At 31.9% G+C, this 18,657-nt stretch overlaps 1 protein-coding gene across 12 annotated transcripts in view; it reads left to right on the forward strand.

The window, feature by feature from the left end:
* The window catches only part of LOC109542815 (formin-binding protein 1-like), a 41,693-nt gene that overhangs the window by 13,145 nt on the left and 9,891 nt on the right, over nucleotides 1-18,657 (forward strand). For all 12 annotated transcript variants that reach the window (XM_019912205.2, XM_019912206.2, XM_019912207.2 and 9 more), the window contains exons 2-7: nucleotides 2,699-2,814; nucleotides 7,969-8,019; nucleotides 16,437-16,581; nucleotides 16,703-16,864; nucleotides 16,919-17,203; nucleotides 17,264-17,491. In XM_019912205.2, coding sequence (XP_019767764.1) covers nucleotides 2,699-2,814; nucleotides 7,969-8,019; nucleotides 16,437-16,581; nucleotides 16,703-16,864; nucleotides 16,919-17,203; nucleotides 17,264-17,491 — 987 coding nt within the window. The remainder of the gene's footprint in view (nucleotides 1-2,698; nucleotides 2,815-7,968; nucleotides 8,020-16,436; nucleotides 16,582-16,702; nucleotides 16,865-16,918; nucleotides 17,204-17,263; nucleotides 17,492-18,657) is intronic.

Here is an 18,657-nt window from a genome sequence, read left to right on the forward strand (position 1 = left end):
TGTCAATGAAAATGATAGGAAATAGGTAGTAAATGCAGTTTTCTTCGAATAATCGCAATGATTTCCACAGAAAAATGTAACTAAGCCTGGCATATTGTACACTTAAATTTGTATTTCTAATTTATCTGAATCAAAACTATTTATACCATATAAATACGAGATCTAATATACATTTATAGACTTATTTATTTGGTGGTAATAATTGGTCTTCTGAGGTAGCTAATCCGACTTCATTTAAATTAGACCTGAGGCTAACATATTTTGGAATCAGTGGCTAGATTTGCATTAGAATTTTAACGTAATTTTAATGTAATTTTTTTGTCAAATCTCAACAAAACTTCGCCTTGCATAGATTTACATCAGCAGCAGAAAAAATGTGACAATATATTCAATACACTTCAAACATTTCGCTTTTAATAATGATTAATTCTACTGAATCGAAAGTTTGCATTTACAAAGTACTATTTGCGATAAAACCAAAGTTATTTGCACTTTTCGCTGCAAGAGTCGAGATCGTTTTAACCACGATACTAACACTAACGACTTTTTGCGAATACTTGAATTTACTATACACTTTGGTAAATGTATAGTAAATTCCACCTTTTTATTAAGATCTCAAGCGACAAATAGTTGCAAATATTATCTGCAGAGGTAAACTCTGCATGCCTTTCCCCACATATAAGTACATATAGTTTTCATTACACTCAAATTAATAATTCATTGATTACTTAAATTGCAAATAATTTATATGTTGTACATAAGATTACAATCCTGCTAGTTACAAGTTCAAAGCATTAAAAATTGTGTATCATTACTCATCGGTCTATCGAAACTAAAGCTATTTTTCATCAATCTATATCAGGTGGTTCTGGAAATGGAAATGCCTGTCAAAGCTTGATTATCATATAAATGAAATTAATTAAAAGCAGTTTCAGTGAAGTCGGGGCAACTTTATATGGACATGCTGGTATAAAAATACAAAGAACAAGTCGAATAGATTAATGTCACAAATTCAATTGAATTAATAAGGCTCCTAAATATTACAGGGTTGCATTTTTTATCTGGAATGTCTCAACAGCAGTTTTTCTAATTATACGTGCCATATATCAATTATAATGTTCCTTTATGAAGCCATTGTCCCCCACCCACATGCAACAATTTAACACAAGCACAGCATTAGATTAACACTTTCGTTATTTATCATCGGAAATGAAAATCAGAATATGCAGTTGCAGATTATTCAGTTTCAGTTATACTGGGATCGATTTAAATTACCACAAAAGGAAACTTTAATGAGTCACATAATCAGACCAATACATAACTGAAACAAATCTGTTATGTTGCAGTCTAATAACTGAAAATATATTTACGTCTGCTGCGAGCTGATTGGTGGTATTTCATTTTAAAGTGGGTTTCAAAATATGCCGAGTGTTCCATTAGTTGTGTTTATAGCATATTAATGTAAATCTCGTGCTTAGATAAATCTTTAAAAAATTCATAGTTGTGTCTTTCTTAGGAAGATATGGACCTCTATTGAAGTCGGTGAGAATTTAAATGACTGTTTAGTTCTGCAGGATCGGACCAACTTTAGCACGCCAGGCCGATGCTATCCGTTTATTAAAAACACTATTATTAAAAAAAAACTAGATTACCAGAAGATGTCTCAAAATTAAGTATCTGCTACGGCATGCTAAGTATTAGTGTAAAAATTAATATTTTATAACACTAAAAAGACTCACAATGTCGCATTTTCATCGTACATATTAAACAGTTTGAACGTCTTCTTTTGGATGAAAAGGCTTTTAACTAAGTAAAAATTTGGTCGAGAGTGTTAAGAACCATTTTTAACCACCACATTTCGAATTAACCATGATTTATTTTTAACTACAAATCAACGATTTTTATTGTCTGAATTCAATAAGAAAGATAATTGGGTTTTATATTGGAAATAGCTAAAAACGGTCGCAAGGCGCATTTTGATAGAACTTTTCATAAATCTCAAGATCACAGATTTATGACAAAATTCTTCCAGCAGATCTAAGAATGGTCAATACAGCATTCAATTGGTCAATTTCAATCAATGATACATCGGAAACGACAACTTGTGTACTTAAGACAATACGAACGATAAATTTCTTGTATTTTAAACAGAGTTGTAGTAACATTCATCTTTCGTACGAACCTAAAAAATATACACCAAGAAGAGCCATGCGACATTTAAATGAATGATCCTTTGCTGAAGACTGAAAAAGTCGTTTGCACATAAATCCAGCATTATCATATCAAGTCGTGACAATTGTTGAATTATTCATGAAATTTGAAATCGACGTCGAAGCACAAACGGTCATTATTGAGAAAAGGCCGTTTGCTTAAACCAGGCACAACGGTGTAAACAAATTATGGGCTTCTGGTTTTTCAGGCAGATCACGCTAACAATGCTTCTACAACATACAATAAATTGTAAAAAGCATTGACCTCTGGGAACATGCATTCTTGCGTATGCGGCTAAGCCCTAGCCTATTGCGTGAGGTCATAGAAGTTGGAAACATACTTTTTTCATGAAATGCTTGAAAATGCGAAGTTACGAAGTAAAACCTTGTTACTGGCTATAATTTACTTTGATAATTACTATTATTGAATGCATTAAACATTTTCTCCATTTATGAATTTAGACCTAATTTTATTTTACTTGTTTCAGGATCAATATGATAACTTGTCAATACACACACTGAAAGGGATCGATTTCTTAGAAAGATATGGGCATTTTGTGAGGGATCGAGCCACAATAGAATCTGAATATGCATATAAGTTGAGGTAAGGATTATATTATGCATACATTGAACGGTTTTCCATACAATACAACTCAGGGTTGAATTGTCAGTATATTCCAAATAGGACCACTTACCAAATATATTGCGAATAAATTCTATTGTGAATACTTAATAAAGAATGCATATCAATCAGCATGTCGCAGAGAAAATAATACTAAATGAAATTCACGAGTGTTGTTAATGTTAAAACATTAACAAATCCCTTCTTGGAGATTGTTTAAACTTGGAGATTTTTTAAAAACATGAAAAATTTTGTATTCTGAATAAGGCAACCTTCAGTGATGATAGGTGGACATCCTTAATAAGACGGTACATTAATATGAATCTTCGAGTTATATGAATAAATTAACCACCAACAATCGTGCTGTTTTCCAATTGAAAGAAAGAAGCAATTACCACTGCATAACTACATGGCGCAATTATAAAAGTTTTTTCATACAGGTCAGTTCCTATGCAATGAAGCAATTAGTTGAAAACCGTGAGCCAATAAAGAACTTGATTTAAGCGTTCTGAAACAACAAAATTATTTCAAATATGTTGACCTTCACGTTTGGTCTTAACCGTTGAAACCATTCTCTTCAGCTCCACCATATTAATAATGCTATTTGATATGTAGATAAAGGAATGGACCTTTCAGACAGCTATTTGTACTGTTTTACTTGAAACTGTTAAAGTTCCATATTTCTTGTTAGTAATCTTTATTTAAATAACACGAAACATGACTTACTCCGAGGTGGCTCATAGGTATGTTCCAACACACTGACTGATAAAGAATCTCAAAGAGTTGGGTTTTTGCAAGAGATGTATTAACCAATTAGAGTGCAACCTCTTTGAAATGTGTGTATTGCAATCTGACATAGATATTCGTAACATTGAAATGTACTTAGATCGAGGTGAGTTAACGACTCTGATTAAGAAATGCGTAACGCATTGAATGTTTTATTGATATATAAACAGTCATAATGATAGATAATTTAATGAATCTATCATTACTGGAACGTAATCAAGTAAATTTGGTATCTTGTTGAAGTAGTATTTATTAACTTGGAAGTTTTAAATGCAACTAAATTAAACCTAAACGTATCATAAAGAGAATAAATAACCACCAACTCATACTATTAATGAGTCATAAAATACGCGGTTTTTTACTACAGAAAGGTGATCCAAGTCAAGTTTACCTATCTAAACAATGAAGGGAATGTGAAACCCCACGTATAGTGGAAATGTTATTTTTTGTGATTTCCCACAAATGTATAAAAGGTTGTGTAACAGCAAATTGTTTGGTACATTAGATAGTTTGATACAAAATAGATAAAAGATAAAAACATAACTAAAACGCTTTCAAATACAGTATAGAAAAAGCCAATTTTTGTTTCCAGCCCGTCAATAACCACTGGTTCTATTGACCCTTTTATATCGCCTCATTAACAAACAACTGGGAATTCAACTATACGAAGTGTTGTATGTTAAAGAGTGCGTTTTTAATAGTTCAATTGGTCCACTTGAGCATTACTAATTATGTCATAGATAAAGTGAAAAGTAAGTACCAATGAGTACTCACACCCATATAATGACTGCTGAAACCGCAACCTGTAGAAAGATGTATTGTTGTTTAGTGGACCAGCGTTTTTATCTTTTTGCTTATCCTTGATGGTTGTTGATATTGTAGGTATATGCCATTTTGAAACTATAATGTGCATGCTGCCATTCATTCGAAGAAACCATTTAACGTGACACGTAACAACTAAATTCTCATGGTTACCTTGTTGGTAAAAAAGCAAAGACTTGTCTACGGTCGCTGACACTATGAATCGATTTCGCTTTATATTTTCGCAATCTATTCGGTTAAGAACAATGCATAAGCCTGTTGTCGAGATTTAAAATCACTGATGTTTTGTTGGGAAATATCGAGTACTTGAACTACTTGTTACGTGTCTTAACACCTACCACTTGCCAGTTTCGCGAATCGAAGCCTATTTTTCTGTATATGACATGCCAGCTTCCGCCTAAGTTGCGAAACTTATACAGCTTGAAGTTAAAAAGAACTATGATTGAACAGAGTTTGGAGCTTGGTTTGGGCCAAATTGACTTCTAAACTTGTCGCAACTTCGGGCAACTTTCAACTGCCCTATTTTAAGTTTTAACGCGATATGTCTCCAAACCGTTCATGTGAAGATGGTTATTAATGTGAAAAGCGAATCCATGCTTTATGCAACAAGCCAGCCTATTTATCCCGGCGATGTGTCTTATTACTTGATTACCTACCAGATAGTTTGTGGGTGTTTGAAAACCAGAAACGAGAAATCTTCAATCTGAGTATACCATTAAGCTCGTTTACGGCAATAAAATGTCGCAGGAATAATGAAAGTTGAGGTATTTTAAGTGATTCAGTCAGATCTTCAGCAATACGCCGGTTGCTAGAATTATTACTGGCATTATTAACGTTTTGCAATTCTCATTCAGTCAAAGGACTGAATGTGTATGTACTTGTACCAAGTACAATTTAATATTAGTCACATTGAAAAACCTCAAAACATGTAATCTGTTGATCGGATACTTGAAAAATCTGTAATTATATACCTAATTTAATTGTATTTTGATTTCCTTAGTCTCGTTAATCTCGATTTATGGCCAAATCTTAACAATCTGACCTCATTGTTTGAAGCGTTAGGCCATTGCCGATAAACTTCTTTGTTAATGCACCAGATTTATTTATATACGTCTATCTGTCTTATGCTTTATTGTATACTTAATTACATACTGATGGCAAATTTATTGACTATAATAATTATATTTCCATTAAATCGTGATAAGGCGTGCGTGCTCCTCATAATGAGCGCACATTATAGGAATGCGTAGAATTTGAATGTTCTATCAATTGAATGATAGAAAGTTATTTTTACATAATAACAGGAAAGCCGTCAAATAACAGCCTATTTTATCCAAATTAATGTCCTTATTTTCTTCAATTTAAATCAAACAAAAGTGTGCTATTGTAAAGATACTTTAATTATTTAAAGTTTTTTTAAATATTTTTTTACTTGAAAATATGTTTTGTACGTTTCATAAGTATAGGATTAGTTATGTTGTTGCAGAATGTTTAACGATGTAGGATTATAAAAATAAAAACAAATGCAAGTCTATATTTAAGTATATTGAAATTATGCACGGGAAATGAGCATCAGCAAAACTAGCTTTACAGGGCGCGTTCTATAAGGATATTTTGCCTTAGCGAAGCGTTTTAGACAGGGTGTTGAAATTTGAAAAAAATATTTATTTTTATTAATATGTAGAAAATGCTTCAAACTATTTTAATTCATTTTTGACTTCGTTTCTAATCAAACTGGGCATGTTTTGGATCAACTACAATTGTTGTTTGCGAAAACTTGTCGTTCACTTCAGCTCGCCTATTGAATGTTAGGTACTATGCGTATAGTTGTTGTCTTTCTTTATCCTAACTAATTCTAATTTATTTCTTTTGTCTAACTGCACGTACTTCAAAATAATTTATTTTCAGACAAAGTTGCATAGTATTTTTTAGCTGCTTGCCCCAAAATGTTCGAAATTACATTTGTAAAAAAACCTCCGAGTGGTTTTGTAATGTATTAAACTAATCAATTGCAATTAGTACAAAATATGTCTGGTTTAGCGTGAACAACAAACAGTGATTTAAAATTTTCATTGAAACCGCGACTAAAGTGTTTTTGAGATATTAATATAAACGAACTATTTTTTACATATTTGAAAATGTATTCCCTCAATCTCGAAATGTATTGGTATGTTTATAAACACGATAAAAATAGTTGCTTCATATATCTTTTCACTCTTAAAAGTGTGACGCTACATTTATGGAATATAATATATATATTTTATTCTCTCATACTTAAGTGAAATGCTATTGAGAAATAATTCCAATCCCTCAGAATTAATTTTGTCCTCTTTGTAAATACCTGTATAGTTTATGCGCAAAAAGTAATGTTTCCTCGTCATTTACCAATTTTACACTCAATTCAAGTGCCAATAAAAATATGTAACGGATAGAATTTAATTTCGATTTATTAAATTATTTTGATTAACGCGCCAATAATGTAAACACGTACTCAAGAAAGACAAATGTACATTGAAAGTGGATGATCATTGAGACTGATCGTTTATGAGGAGTCTAAACGACCGTTTCTCATAAACAAAATTTACAAAATACGTTTCAATGTGCGCCATTTTACTGAACGCCTAATTGAAAACTGCGATTGAAATTAATTTGAGCGCTACTCAACATTTATGGATCATTTGGACTTACGAATTGAATCAATTCCTCCTACCAAGTAAAAAGTTATGCAAGTCTATGTACCAAGATAGCTTCATCAAAATATGATTCTTACGTAGGAGCAAATCATTACAAAAACGATTGTTTGGAGACAAAATAGACTTCAATAGCAGAGAAGCCATACCTTTTTTTCCGAGAATGCCGCACTACCATTCCATGTTCCTGTCTATAAAATGTGATGCGGGTTTTATAAAAATATTTGATTAAATATATGCAAATAAAATAATAACTTTAGTAAAGCAGTTCATTTTTTACACCTTTAATGGCATTAATTAGCACTGCACGTCTCATAAATATTTTTAAAAGCATTATACCAAGAGAGAGCCAAATAAAAGTAACTGTTCCAGTTCCTATAATGATTTCAGTCATCTGTGGTAATGCAAACTATAGTTGATGAGCATAATTAATAAGCTGGCTTTCACTTTATTTTAACGAGAATTAATAATTATTGAAATGGCAAATATGACTATTTCTCATTATATCGTCGAGTGTATTTTAAATCATCTAACTAGTTCACTGAAAAACATTCTTCATTTGTCAGTTAAGTGGTATTTAACAGGCTGTTTTACTTGCAAGTCAAAACTGTCTTAAATTTGCACATTTTAATGAAGGCACGTTCGAATTTCACCTGAATGTGTAAACAGTATGGTAATTTGTTACTCCATAATCGAAAACATCGTCATTTTTATGTAACACCATGTGGCACTTACAAGAGAAATTTTACTTTCGTTTTTTGCATTGATAAAGGGTGTTTATGGCTGTTTGTCTGAAGAGTCTTCGTAGTAAATGGTAAAATTTATTTTTTTGTTACAGACGTTTAGTGAAAAATTACCAACCCAAGAAGAAAGACGAGGAAGATTACCAGTAAGTATGGCTATTAACTGTTTCTTTTCCTAGTCTGATAATTTAACAATTTATTGGGGGAGCGCACTGAGTTAAAGTATAAAAATTAACCCGTGTTGATTTCAAAATTTAACAATCTAAAAATGTTCTAATCTATGCAGAGTGTAGAATATCACTTACATAACTAACTTCTATAGTTTTAAACATTTAAACGCTATTGGGTAGATAAATGCAACAAAATATTTTCAAAATGGTCGAGAGTACGGATAAGTACAAGCTTTTGACAATTGTTTAGTAGTTTGTATTTTTGTATTTTGTTTTAAATGTTGTACATATTTTTATTGTGGTTATAAGTAGGAGTCATACGTTTCCTCCTTTTGGGTTGCCTGGAAAGATTAATAGTGGGTTGCTCATGTGTTTTTCTCAGCAAAAGTTAAGAACCTGGGGAGATGCCCAATGATCTTAATTTAATCCAAAGGTCCGCTGATTAGATAATCAGAGAGTTTCGGTATTGATTGTATAGCAACATATGTTATTGGAGTCTTTTTTTTCAATAACAACCTAAATCGCGGACGTATTCACCTGTTCTCCTTTTTACGAATCGATGAATGAACAGCTATTCACTGCATTTTTTTCTGATTATAATACTAAATACAAACAGAATTAAAATATTTCGTTTCAATGTTTTTCGAGCTTCCACTTTGCATTTATCCGATCCAGAAAGGTTGCGGATTTTAGTGAATGTCTCGCCCCTAGCATAAACTCCCAAACCAAATTTAACTCGAAATCAATTCAAAAAATTTATATAAATATGTAATATACAGAGCGATTGAAGGTTTAATCGGGAAGATGAAAGAAATGATAGAACTCAGTAGAAAAGTTCAATATTCAAACTAATAATATATAATATTCAAACTTGATAATAAGAAAATGTGTTTTGTTTTTTTTTATGATAACTCCTAAAGTTTGTGAACTATTTACTTCAAAGTTGAAACATGGGTGCTGTGGTCTATAGGTATATTTCAAGATGTCGAAGGATTGTAAATTTATGCAGACAAATATTTTGTTGTTGTTGTTTGTTGGTTAATGTGTGTAACTTTATACATCGATCCTATTCTCCTGATAAGAAAGAGTTGTTAATTGGCCAGCTACATTTCCTGACCTCGATTCTTGTGACTTTCTTTGGAGATGTCTACCCATTTTTTCGAACTGGGAGGATATGAAGTAAAGAAATATTACTGCAATCGCTACAAGGAGGTTCATATAGACCATTAGAAATATTCCTCAAGAAAAATAGGCATTAATAGATAGACGAAGTTAGTCATTCATAAATCCTGATTTGTTTGCGAGCAACATTGATTTCTCTCGATCGGCGATTCTTGAATGAAAAATGGGTGGTAGGGAGAAGAGTAGTTAAATTTCTATGAATTTTTTAGTTTTACATTACAATCGTTTTACTAGACTAAACAAGTAAGTATAACAGAATACATTCTTGGCCACTGTTTGCCTGATATTTTGCCGTCGATGCTACTCATATATCAAATTGATTACCAAGCCTGCAAAACAGTCCACAACTTCCACATACTGTAAATTGCCTCATAGAAAAAAGTAAACAAATGCCTCTGTTTAATCAAAATAAAAAATTAGGTTTTCAGCTCAATTTGATTATTTTGTTTGGTAAATTGAACAGCTTTGTGTAATTAAAAAATACGATTATCTTTGTTGTGGATCCTTATTCAAAAGTGTTGATATATTCATAAACTGTGTGCTACCAAAAATTCTTTCAAATCAATACAGAAAATGAATCTTGAAAAATATGTTTTGGTCATAGGAATTTTATTTTGAATCTGAGTATTATTCAAAGTACAAGACAGAAATACTAAAAACTACATCCATAACAGTCTTTATTTGTGTCCGATCTAAGATAACTTACTTCATTGACTCACACTGTAAAATCAAGTGTGGTAGAAGTAAGAAGGAACCAATCTTGACCCTAATGTAGTACGGTTTTTATATTTGTTATCCTGAAATTACAATTACCTGTTTATCAAAGCTTTTTCAGTCCATATTACAGTAATTTATAAACTGTCGACACGCTGGGTAACTATCTAATAAATAAGTTATATTTGTTGGTAGACATAATAAAAGCAATGTTCCGGATTTTCGAATAATACACCGTTAAATTAATATATCTGTTTGAAAATCGAATTATGAATGCTGCCATAATACGGTCACTTGCAAAGAAACTAGGTCTCTGAAATGTGTTCTTGTTGTCTTTCTGCTGTTGGGTTTTCCCCATTTCTTATCACTTTGATATTAAATCTGCCTATATTTATCCATGCAACCGATTAAACGTATCCGTTTGGACCGTTCGATAACCCACGGAAAACCTGGACACACATATAAAATGAAGTGGGTGTTTAATGAAGTGTTCGCAACTAAAAATAATGCCTTTCCGCTAAAAATACTAAAACATTGGCTACTTACTTTGTAGAATTTTAGAGAACTGTTTTTTGCCCTCGATTTGTTTATTAATTCTCAGCTGTATTTTAACAACAATGTGGCTACATTTATTTGAGATTGGAACTTTGTCGCTTAAAAATAACGTCTTTATTAATAGTTCACTGCATCTAATTGTTGAAGGGAGCTCAAGCCATTACCAATGAATAGTTTCGTTTAATACGCAAATATAAATGTTAAATAACATTCGCTTATCATTCAAAATTGAAAATATTTAAAATATTATTTAGTTTGTTTAATCGGGTTTCCAAAAAAGTGCAGCGCTGTAACCGTGATTTGTGGATGGAAAATAAGTGCAAACTGGTATGAATATTCCAGCGTAGATATATGGTTTTTACTTGTTATGGCACCTAATGTAGTAGTTTTATGGATAAAATTCTGCTTATTCTGTTAATTTTGTGTAATTTTCTAGAAGCAGCAGTAGTTTAAGTACTACGTGATACATTAAGGAGACAATCATCTTTACAACTGATGGTTTATGTAGTCGTTTATAATCACAAAATTCACACCAGCGTAATAAATTTACATTATTAGTCCAACTTAGTTCATCAATAATTAGAAAACGTTTTTTTAGTTCACATCATTTCAAATAATCAACGTCTTTGAGACTTGAAATTAAACCAGCATTTGAGTAGGAATAACTGATTGTTGATTGAAAGTGATAAACACTGTAAGTGGATTCCCATACTATTTTTTATTAAAAATGCTTTAAAAATTACATTAGGACAAAATAAATTGGTATGTAATACAACGTACCGTTAAATTGCCAGAAAAATAGGCTCCTAAACACAACTGAAACAAATTATAAATTATTTCTACTTTAGTATATGAATAATACTTAACTTCATTAAAAGGACTGTAAGCTTTAAGGTACTACTAAAATGACCCCATACATGTTTAAGGTAGTAGAAAGTAAAATATCACACCGATATGCTTATAACATAATTTGTTCATGTCAAGTAATAGCACACTGAATTAATTAAAACCGTATTAGTGTTAATTTGACTATTATAATCAGTGAAAGCATTTTGGATATATTTTTCACTTACTTTCGTATACTTGACGGGAAGTTCATACAATCATACTCATTGATTAAAACGTACAGCCGTTTACGTTATGGCCGTATAAATATACTTATTGGAGCGGATCAGATTATTCATTAGAATAACTGATGTGTTTGAAATCAGCAACACCGAAGGGAAAAGTATTATTTAAAGAATCAGGAAACTACTAATTATGCAAAGGTTTTTCTACTTCTAACCGTTTTAAAGGGGATTTTGCTTCCGATAAATCTACATGTATTTTTTATACTAAAATCTTACAAATTGGAAATTTTGTACGCTTATGGGACTAAAGATGCTCGATTTAAAGAAATAATTTTCAAGTTTCTAACACTTTCGGCGGAATCTTACTAATATAACTACGTTGGAATTGCGAGCAGTGCTTAAAATATTTGAGATTTTTCGTAAAGTTTAACGTTTAAGTTACAAGAGAGAAATAAAAAAAATTAAAACTGGGATGTCGAAAAATTAAGCTTCAGCTTCAATTTCATTTAATAGCTTTAACAACGTTTTTCAAGCGGAAAGCTACACTTTTATTAACTTTATCACGCTCTCTATCAAATGATACATAAAAATGTTATACAAAATGTATTATGTTAAAATAATATATTTATTATAAATTTAAACATGATAAACAGAAAAAGGCTATCGACCCAGTCCGTCTTTCTGCCCTTGTATAGTGTGTGTCTTAGCCTAGCTTATTCTAAAATTAATTCCTATTACTAACACTCGTATAAATTAATCAGCGATGAAAAAATTCTTATCTTGCAAAACAAACAGATCTTAGTCCTTAGTTCAGTTGCGTTTGTAGTATTGTATTTTTCATAATTGTTTTATAACTTCAACGTTCAACTCCAAGCAATTTAATTTTTTATTTTTTTTCTTAAAAATTTAATTACAGCGACGTTCTAAGTGCTACGGATAAATCAGGAGTTCAGTGGCTTGTTTGCTTGTGTTTTTATGCAAAGTAAATGCATAGTTGCGGATTTACCAGGAAATTCCAAAGTTTATTATAAATTAGGAAAATTATGCATATTAGGCAAGCAAGGGGAATTACCATACAACTTGCATACTCTTTTTAACATTTTTAACGCACTTCTTGATGGAAAACACAGGAAAGATAACAAAATTGTGGGTTTTCCTTTAAAAAACACTTAGCTTCATTCGTTTAAATCAAGTCAAGGCGTAAGCTTGATTGTTCACACGTAGTTTTGTATTTAGAATAGAACAGATAAGAAAGAATAGAAATACAGAAATAAACATAAAAAAATTAAACATTAGCGTGGATAAGTTTATGCAAGAAGGACTAGAACATAAAAAAACGCCATATTTTAAGACAAAAATACAGGTTTTTATAGTCAACCTTCTATTTTCATTCATGGGTAACTATTCCTATATATTCGCAACAAATGCATTTCTTTGAAATTATTTATTGTACTGCACCCAAAGCCCACCAAAACACTTGCAACTTCCCTCTTTAAAAGTTCAAAAGCGCATAACTTTTTACGGGCAACTGAATCATTATAAACATAAAGCAATCGATTATGCGCTTACATTTTCATTAAAAGTACATAGATACTTGTCGGAAGTAGTCAAAAGAAATTGGTAATAATAGAATCAATACAACTTCGAAGTAACTTCATTAATAATCAGAAAGGAAGGATATTTAAATAAACTTTCGAGGCTCATATGCGAATATATTAACTATTACAGAAAAAGCAACTTAGTTATCCTGGATTTGACGTTGAGATTATTCTTAATACTGATTTGCTAAATTTAGGATCCGGGGAAACCAGTCAAACACTAATGGGAAATTTCTGAAAAACGTTGCAGCATACAGATGTTTGCAAATGTTTTTATTTTAAAAAATATGCTTAAAATTTAACTGATTTCTTCAAATCTTGTAATGATGTTAAACATGCGTTTATTTTCTAAATTTCACTGTCGAAACTAATGAACCAATCACCTGTTTTTCCTTTGGCCGTGACACAACAGTCAACATTTTTTTGTATATGAAAATATTGCACTACAAATATAAAGTGCAAAGCGTTTATGAATTGCGCCACTGCATCTAAAGTGACATAATAAACGCAATCGGTTTCGATTTCAGTAAAATCAAGTGTGAAAAATCTAATTATTGCCTGACCAATGAAGGTCAAAGAGTTTTGCGCTTTCTTGGAAAACCGCAAATTTTACGCTTCCTGCGGTAGATTAATTAGATCCTTGACTCAATTAGTAAATACTGTTTTCCATGTGGAAATGCAATTACAGTAAACTCACTGGCTCTGAAATTTAATTAAAATATACTAGGTGGTTCAATATTGCCAATGGAAATATTGTTTTTGTGGAAGCTTTAGTATTATTCTGGGAAAATTTAACCGGAAAATTGCAAGTAAGCAGAACATTTATCAACGTTTTAAGCAATTGTTTTTAATTATTATTTTGTCTCGATGATAACTGTGCCGCAATATAATGTTCGCTAATTCCTATCGCATTTAACAAATTAATTTCAATTCTATATTTTGGATAAAAGTAAAAAGACAACCACTCCTCGTAACCTATTTGGTTTTGGTTACCAAATTATGTTCATACATACTAGTAAAATGTACAAAGCATGCTCTGAACTGAGTGCTAAAGTTGACTTAAAATATAATTTTCACATTAAGCTAGGGTGCGCCCAGAATGTGTATAATAATAGCAAAGCGACCACTTTACTAATTTACTGGGGAAAATGTGTTTTTTACATCGCTCATTTCCGGTAAGGGATTATCGCAAAACTTTTTATACGCGTAAATTAGTGATATTGCATTGGATAGACTAACCGCTAGCACATCACTCCTTATCAGAGAAACCATTTAGGCTTGTTTATTTTGGCTATAAAGACTATATGGGGCACATACACAACTGAGCAACGGTTTACAAGATTAATACAAATTTTGATATGTGAACTTATCTAAACGCTCAAAAAAATGAAAGTTGCACGGCCAAATAGGTCTAACTTTGGAATTGGATAAATTCTGTTTGCGTCAAGCGATTTGGGTTTGTAGCGTTCTCTAGCCTCATTTGGTTTTGTGAGTCAGCGTTTTAGTAAAAATATGCATCTCAGATAAATTTTCTATAGGGTGGCAACTGCAAACATGCATTTTTTCGAAAAGTCGACTTGTTCCTAGCTGGACCAAAAATTTGTTTTTTGTATCTTAACACCAAAAGTTTATTTCCATCCCTTCTATTTGCAGGGTGGTCTCAAAAATCAACTTTTTCATCTTGCAGTGATAATTTTTCTGGTTTTGGTCCAATTTTTACGATCTTCAGCTCATGCTGAAACTGAAACTCCATAGACAATTTAAGACGAAAATTCGATAAACAGGGTTGCATAAAAATGACCCACATCAGAATTGCCCCCGAAATATGTGGGTCTGGAAGATGGTATTTTCAAATTTTGTTTACAAGCAAAGTGGGAAGCGCACAACTTCAATAGCTAATATATTCGAGAAAAAATTCCTGATTCAAAATAAGGCCCAGTAACTCTTTAGGACACCAATTTTTATCACCCTGTACTTTGTAAAAAAAACATAATTGTTGGTACTGTAATCAACCAACTCGACCTGGCTGCATTTTGTGATATAATTACACCTTTATGGTGGATTAGATCATACCGATTAAGGAAAAGGATTATGATTGTGGAATGGAAAAGTAAATAATGTAATCAGCTGAACAGTTCTGCAAAACCAATTTAATTATATTTTTCTGTTGGTTTTATTTTCATATTCATTCACAATTTATCTTTTTACAAAGTTATTTTACGATATTCAAGAAATCGCTGATTATGTACAGCACTGCTAGTAATGCTTGTCTGGATGCTAAATCTATCGTGATTTGTGGGTAAATCTATCGGTATTTAAATTGGTGCCTTTTACATCCTTTTTGCACTTCTGTCTGTACTGAATCTTCGGTACAAAAACTTCTAGTTTCTTATAGATTGACTTACCCAATAACAATAATTATACATTGCACGTATTGTTTTTCTTAAAATTTCAAAGTTATTTACTTAATAGTTCYTTTCCTTAATCATTACTAGTAGTCATGACATTAAACCTACAACTAATACTCTACTTTRTTCTGCCTCTATAATACTTAGTCCAAAAAAATTTTGGCGSCTTTTTTWCSTAAAACTTGGGGCAATTTGTTGAATTATTTGAAACCGCCGATATTTAAAGAGAAATTCTTCATTTTGAACTCTGTAAAGCTGTTTGGAATTTTGAAGTATTTCCTTCTTTTTTTAATTTACACGCTTCGTTCCATTCTTTTTGAAAAGTGTTTATACATTTTTTTCAAAACCATTTRCTGTATGCAATAGAAAATGCCAAAGTATCTATGAATATTTTATGKCTTTTTAATCCAATGCCAACAAGSTGTTTTTACCATAATATTAAACTAGCACGAAATAAAAAGGGTCGCTTTGTAAGACATATCTACTAGAAAAACAAGAATAATTTAAATACTAATGTGTAGTTATTGGTCTGAATGCATTTGCGTTTTTATATTGTTGAAAGTTCCGCAATAATAACATACTTTTATTCCTTCCTCCAGTCACTCAAGTCCTAACGGGTAATTAGATTTTCCAATTTCAATCATATAACTGTTCTTTTGGCGCACACAGAAACTCGATGATTTGTTTTCAATCATAAAAATCACGTTACCTAAACAGGAAACATTTTCGCTTTTAAAATCACCGACACGGCCAATAAAAAAAACAGGCTAATTTTAATTGCAAACCATATAAAACCCAGGACGCAGTGTATCATCCTCGGCCCAAATGCAGAGTTTTGTTTGCTGAAAATTGCCTTTTTGTTGCAGGTTTACGTCATGTAGGGCTTTCAAGGCTCTGATGACTGAAATAAATGATATGGCAGGACAGCATGAGGTCGTGGCTGAAGATTTACAAGCAAATGTGATAAGGGAGCTTACTGCTTTAGTTAAGGACTTACGGGAAGAACGGAAGGTATTTCACGTTTAAACGCTGATTTTTAATATAAAGCATATCTCTAGATAAGAACGGACTCTTCTGTCTATCTAATAAATGACAACCGTAGTTTTATTCTATGCATACTTTTTTTATATAGAAACAATTGCAAGAGGGCCAGAGACTGTCACAATCATTACAAACGCAAATAGAATCTTTGCAAAGGGCGAAAAAAGCGTATGACAAGGCTTTCAAAGAGGCTGAAAAAGCCATTGACGGATTCCAGAAAGCAGATGCTGACTTTAACTTGTCCAGAGCTGAGGTGAGCAATGACAAAACATGTAGTATTTTGAGATAATCTTTTTGTTTATTCCAGGTTGAAAAGCATCGTGCCAACATGGCTCACAAGACTCAAACATGCGACCAAGCCAAAAACGAATACGCTGTACAACTTCAACAAACCAATCAACTTCAAAGACAACACTTCCGATCTGGTCTTCCTGAGGTGTTTCGGCAGCTGCAAGACCTCGATGAAAAACGGATAAAGAACATAAAGAATTTTATTAAGGGTAGTGTTGAATTAGAAAGGAACGTGTTTCCCATTATCAATAAGTGTCTCGATGGGGTTCTAAAAGCGGCGGACATTATAAACGAAAAGGAGGTTGGTTGAGATACCAGGCTTTCATCTAGTCAATATGCAGAAGTTCTTGTTTGCTTTCAGGACACGCTGTTGGTTATAGAGAAATATAAATCGGGTTTCCAACCTCCAGAGGACTTTCCATTTGAAGATCTCTCTAAAGGTGGTAGTGACTCGGGTAGTGCTAATAATTTGAACAATATACAGTTAGGAAGCAAGATCAAAGATGGTGGTTACACAGTCAAGGGTACCATAACGGGCAAAGCAATGAAGAAACGTGCAGGCATATTTAATATTTTTGGAAGTCGAGGGGTGAGTACCTTAGAGTTGCCTGTACCTAAAAAAATGCAACAATGTTCTAATTATAAGTATACAGTGCGGTTACAATGAAAGAAATTTATTTAAAATTTAGTCAGAACTTTTAAGAAAGACTTTTGGGTACCTACGACAATTGTAATGTAAATGCGCATATTTGGCAAATTCTTTTATAAACTGATAAATATTTTTAGATTACTTCCACATACATATTATAATACGGCACAAATAAGGAATTCGATAAGGGTTGGTTTTAATCCAAGATATTTCATTTTAAAGTAAATACCAAACCTCATAATAAAACTGGCAATATTGGAGAATAAGATGGAAAATGATACAAAAGCATTCCATTGGCATATTTAAACATTTTTTTTTATTTGCTTACACCTTTACACACGGGAGAAAATTAAATATCCTCGTTGTTCTGAATCGTCCCAGACAATAACCGCATTATGTAAAAACTGTGCTCATTTTAACAAGCGAACTCCTCCTGGCACTAGATTATTTTTCTATTAAAAGGTTTTTTATTGATCTGAGCCTCTCTTCAAAAATAGACCCAAAATACTAATTTTTCTATGTAAAAAGTCAATTTTTAAAAGTTCTAGTTTTGTCACGAGCTAATTTTTTGCTTGGTTTTGTTCTAGAGATATGGGGTTTTCTAGAAATGCATTAATATTTACTTATTCGGTTCCTATTTAAATTTAATGGTAGAAAGACTAGAGCCCGAACAGTGTGATTACAATTTGATATTTATTTGAAAAAAAGATTATAAAGTCGTTACAAATAGCGCAACATTTTTTCACTTGGTGGTCAAGCATCAAGGATGCAATTCTTTGTATTGTTGATAAATTCCGAATAATTTTTATGATGATAACGATCGTTACGCCCTCATGTTAATTGAATTGAAGTTATTAAATTGACATACATTTACTTTGAACATGTTCTTACCTTATACATATCTGGGCCCGGAATGTTTTACTTTACTGTGTAGGGGACACGTATATTTCGAAGAAAACGCATTTATCAGAGAAGGATTGATGGATTTATAATAAACGGTTTTTGAGACAAGCAGAGTACGCAACAAAACGTGTATTTTATTTTATGCAACTCTTTGAAATAGATTTACTTGTACCCAATTCACTGTTAGGAATATGGGGTGATAT

The sequence above is a fragment of the Dendroctonus ponderosae genome, unplaced genomic scaffold (genome assembly GCF_020466585.1).
Source record: "Dendroctonus ponderosae isolate FM_Combo_2020 unplaced genomic scaffold, Dpon_F_20191213v2 Dpon_F_20191213_7, whole genome shotgun sequence".
In the NCBI taxonomy this organism is placed as follows: domain Eukaryota; kingdom Metazoa; phylum Arthropoda; class Insecta; order Coleoptera; family Curculionidae; genus Dendroctonus; species Dendroctonus ponderosae.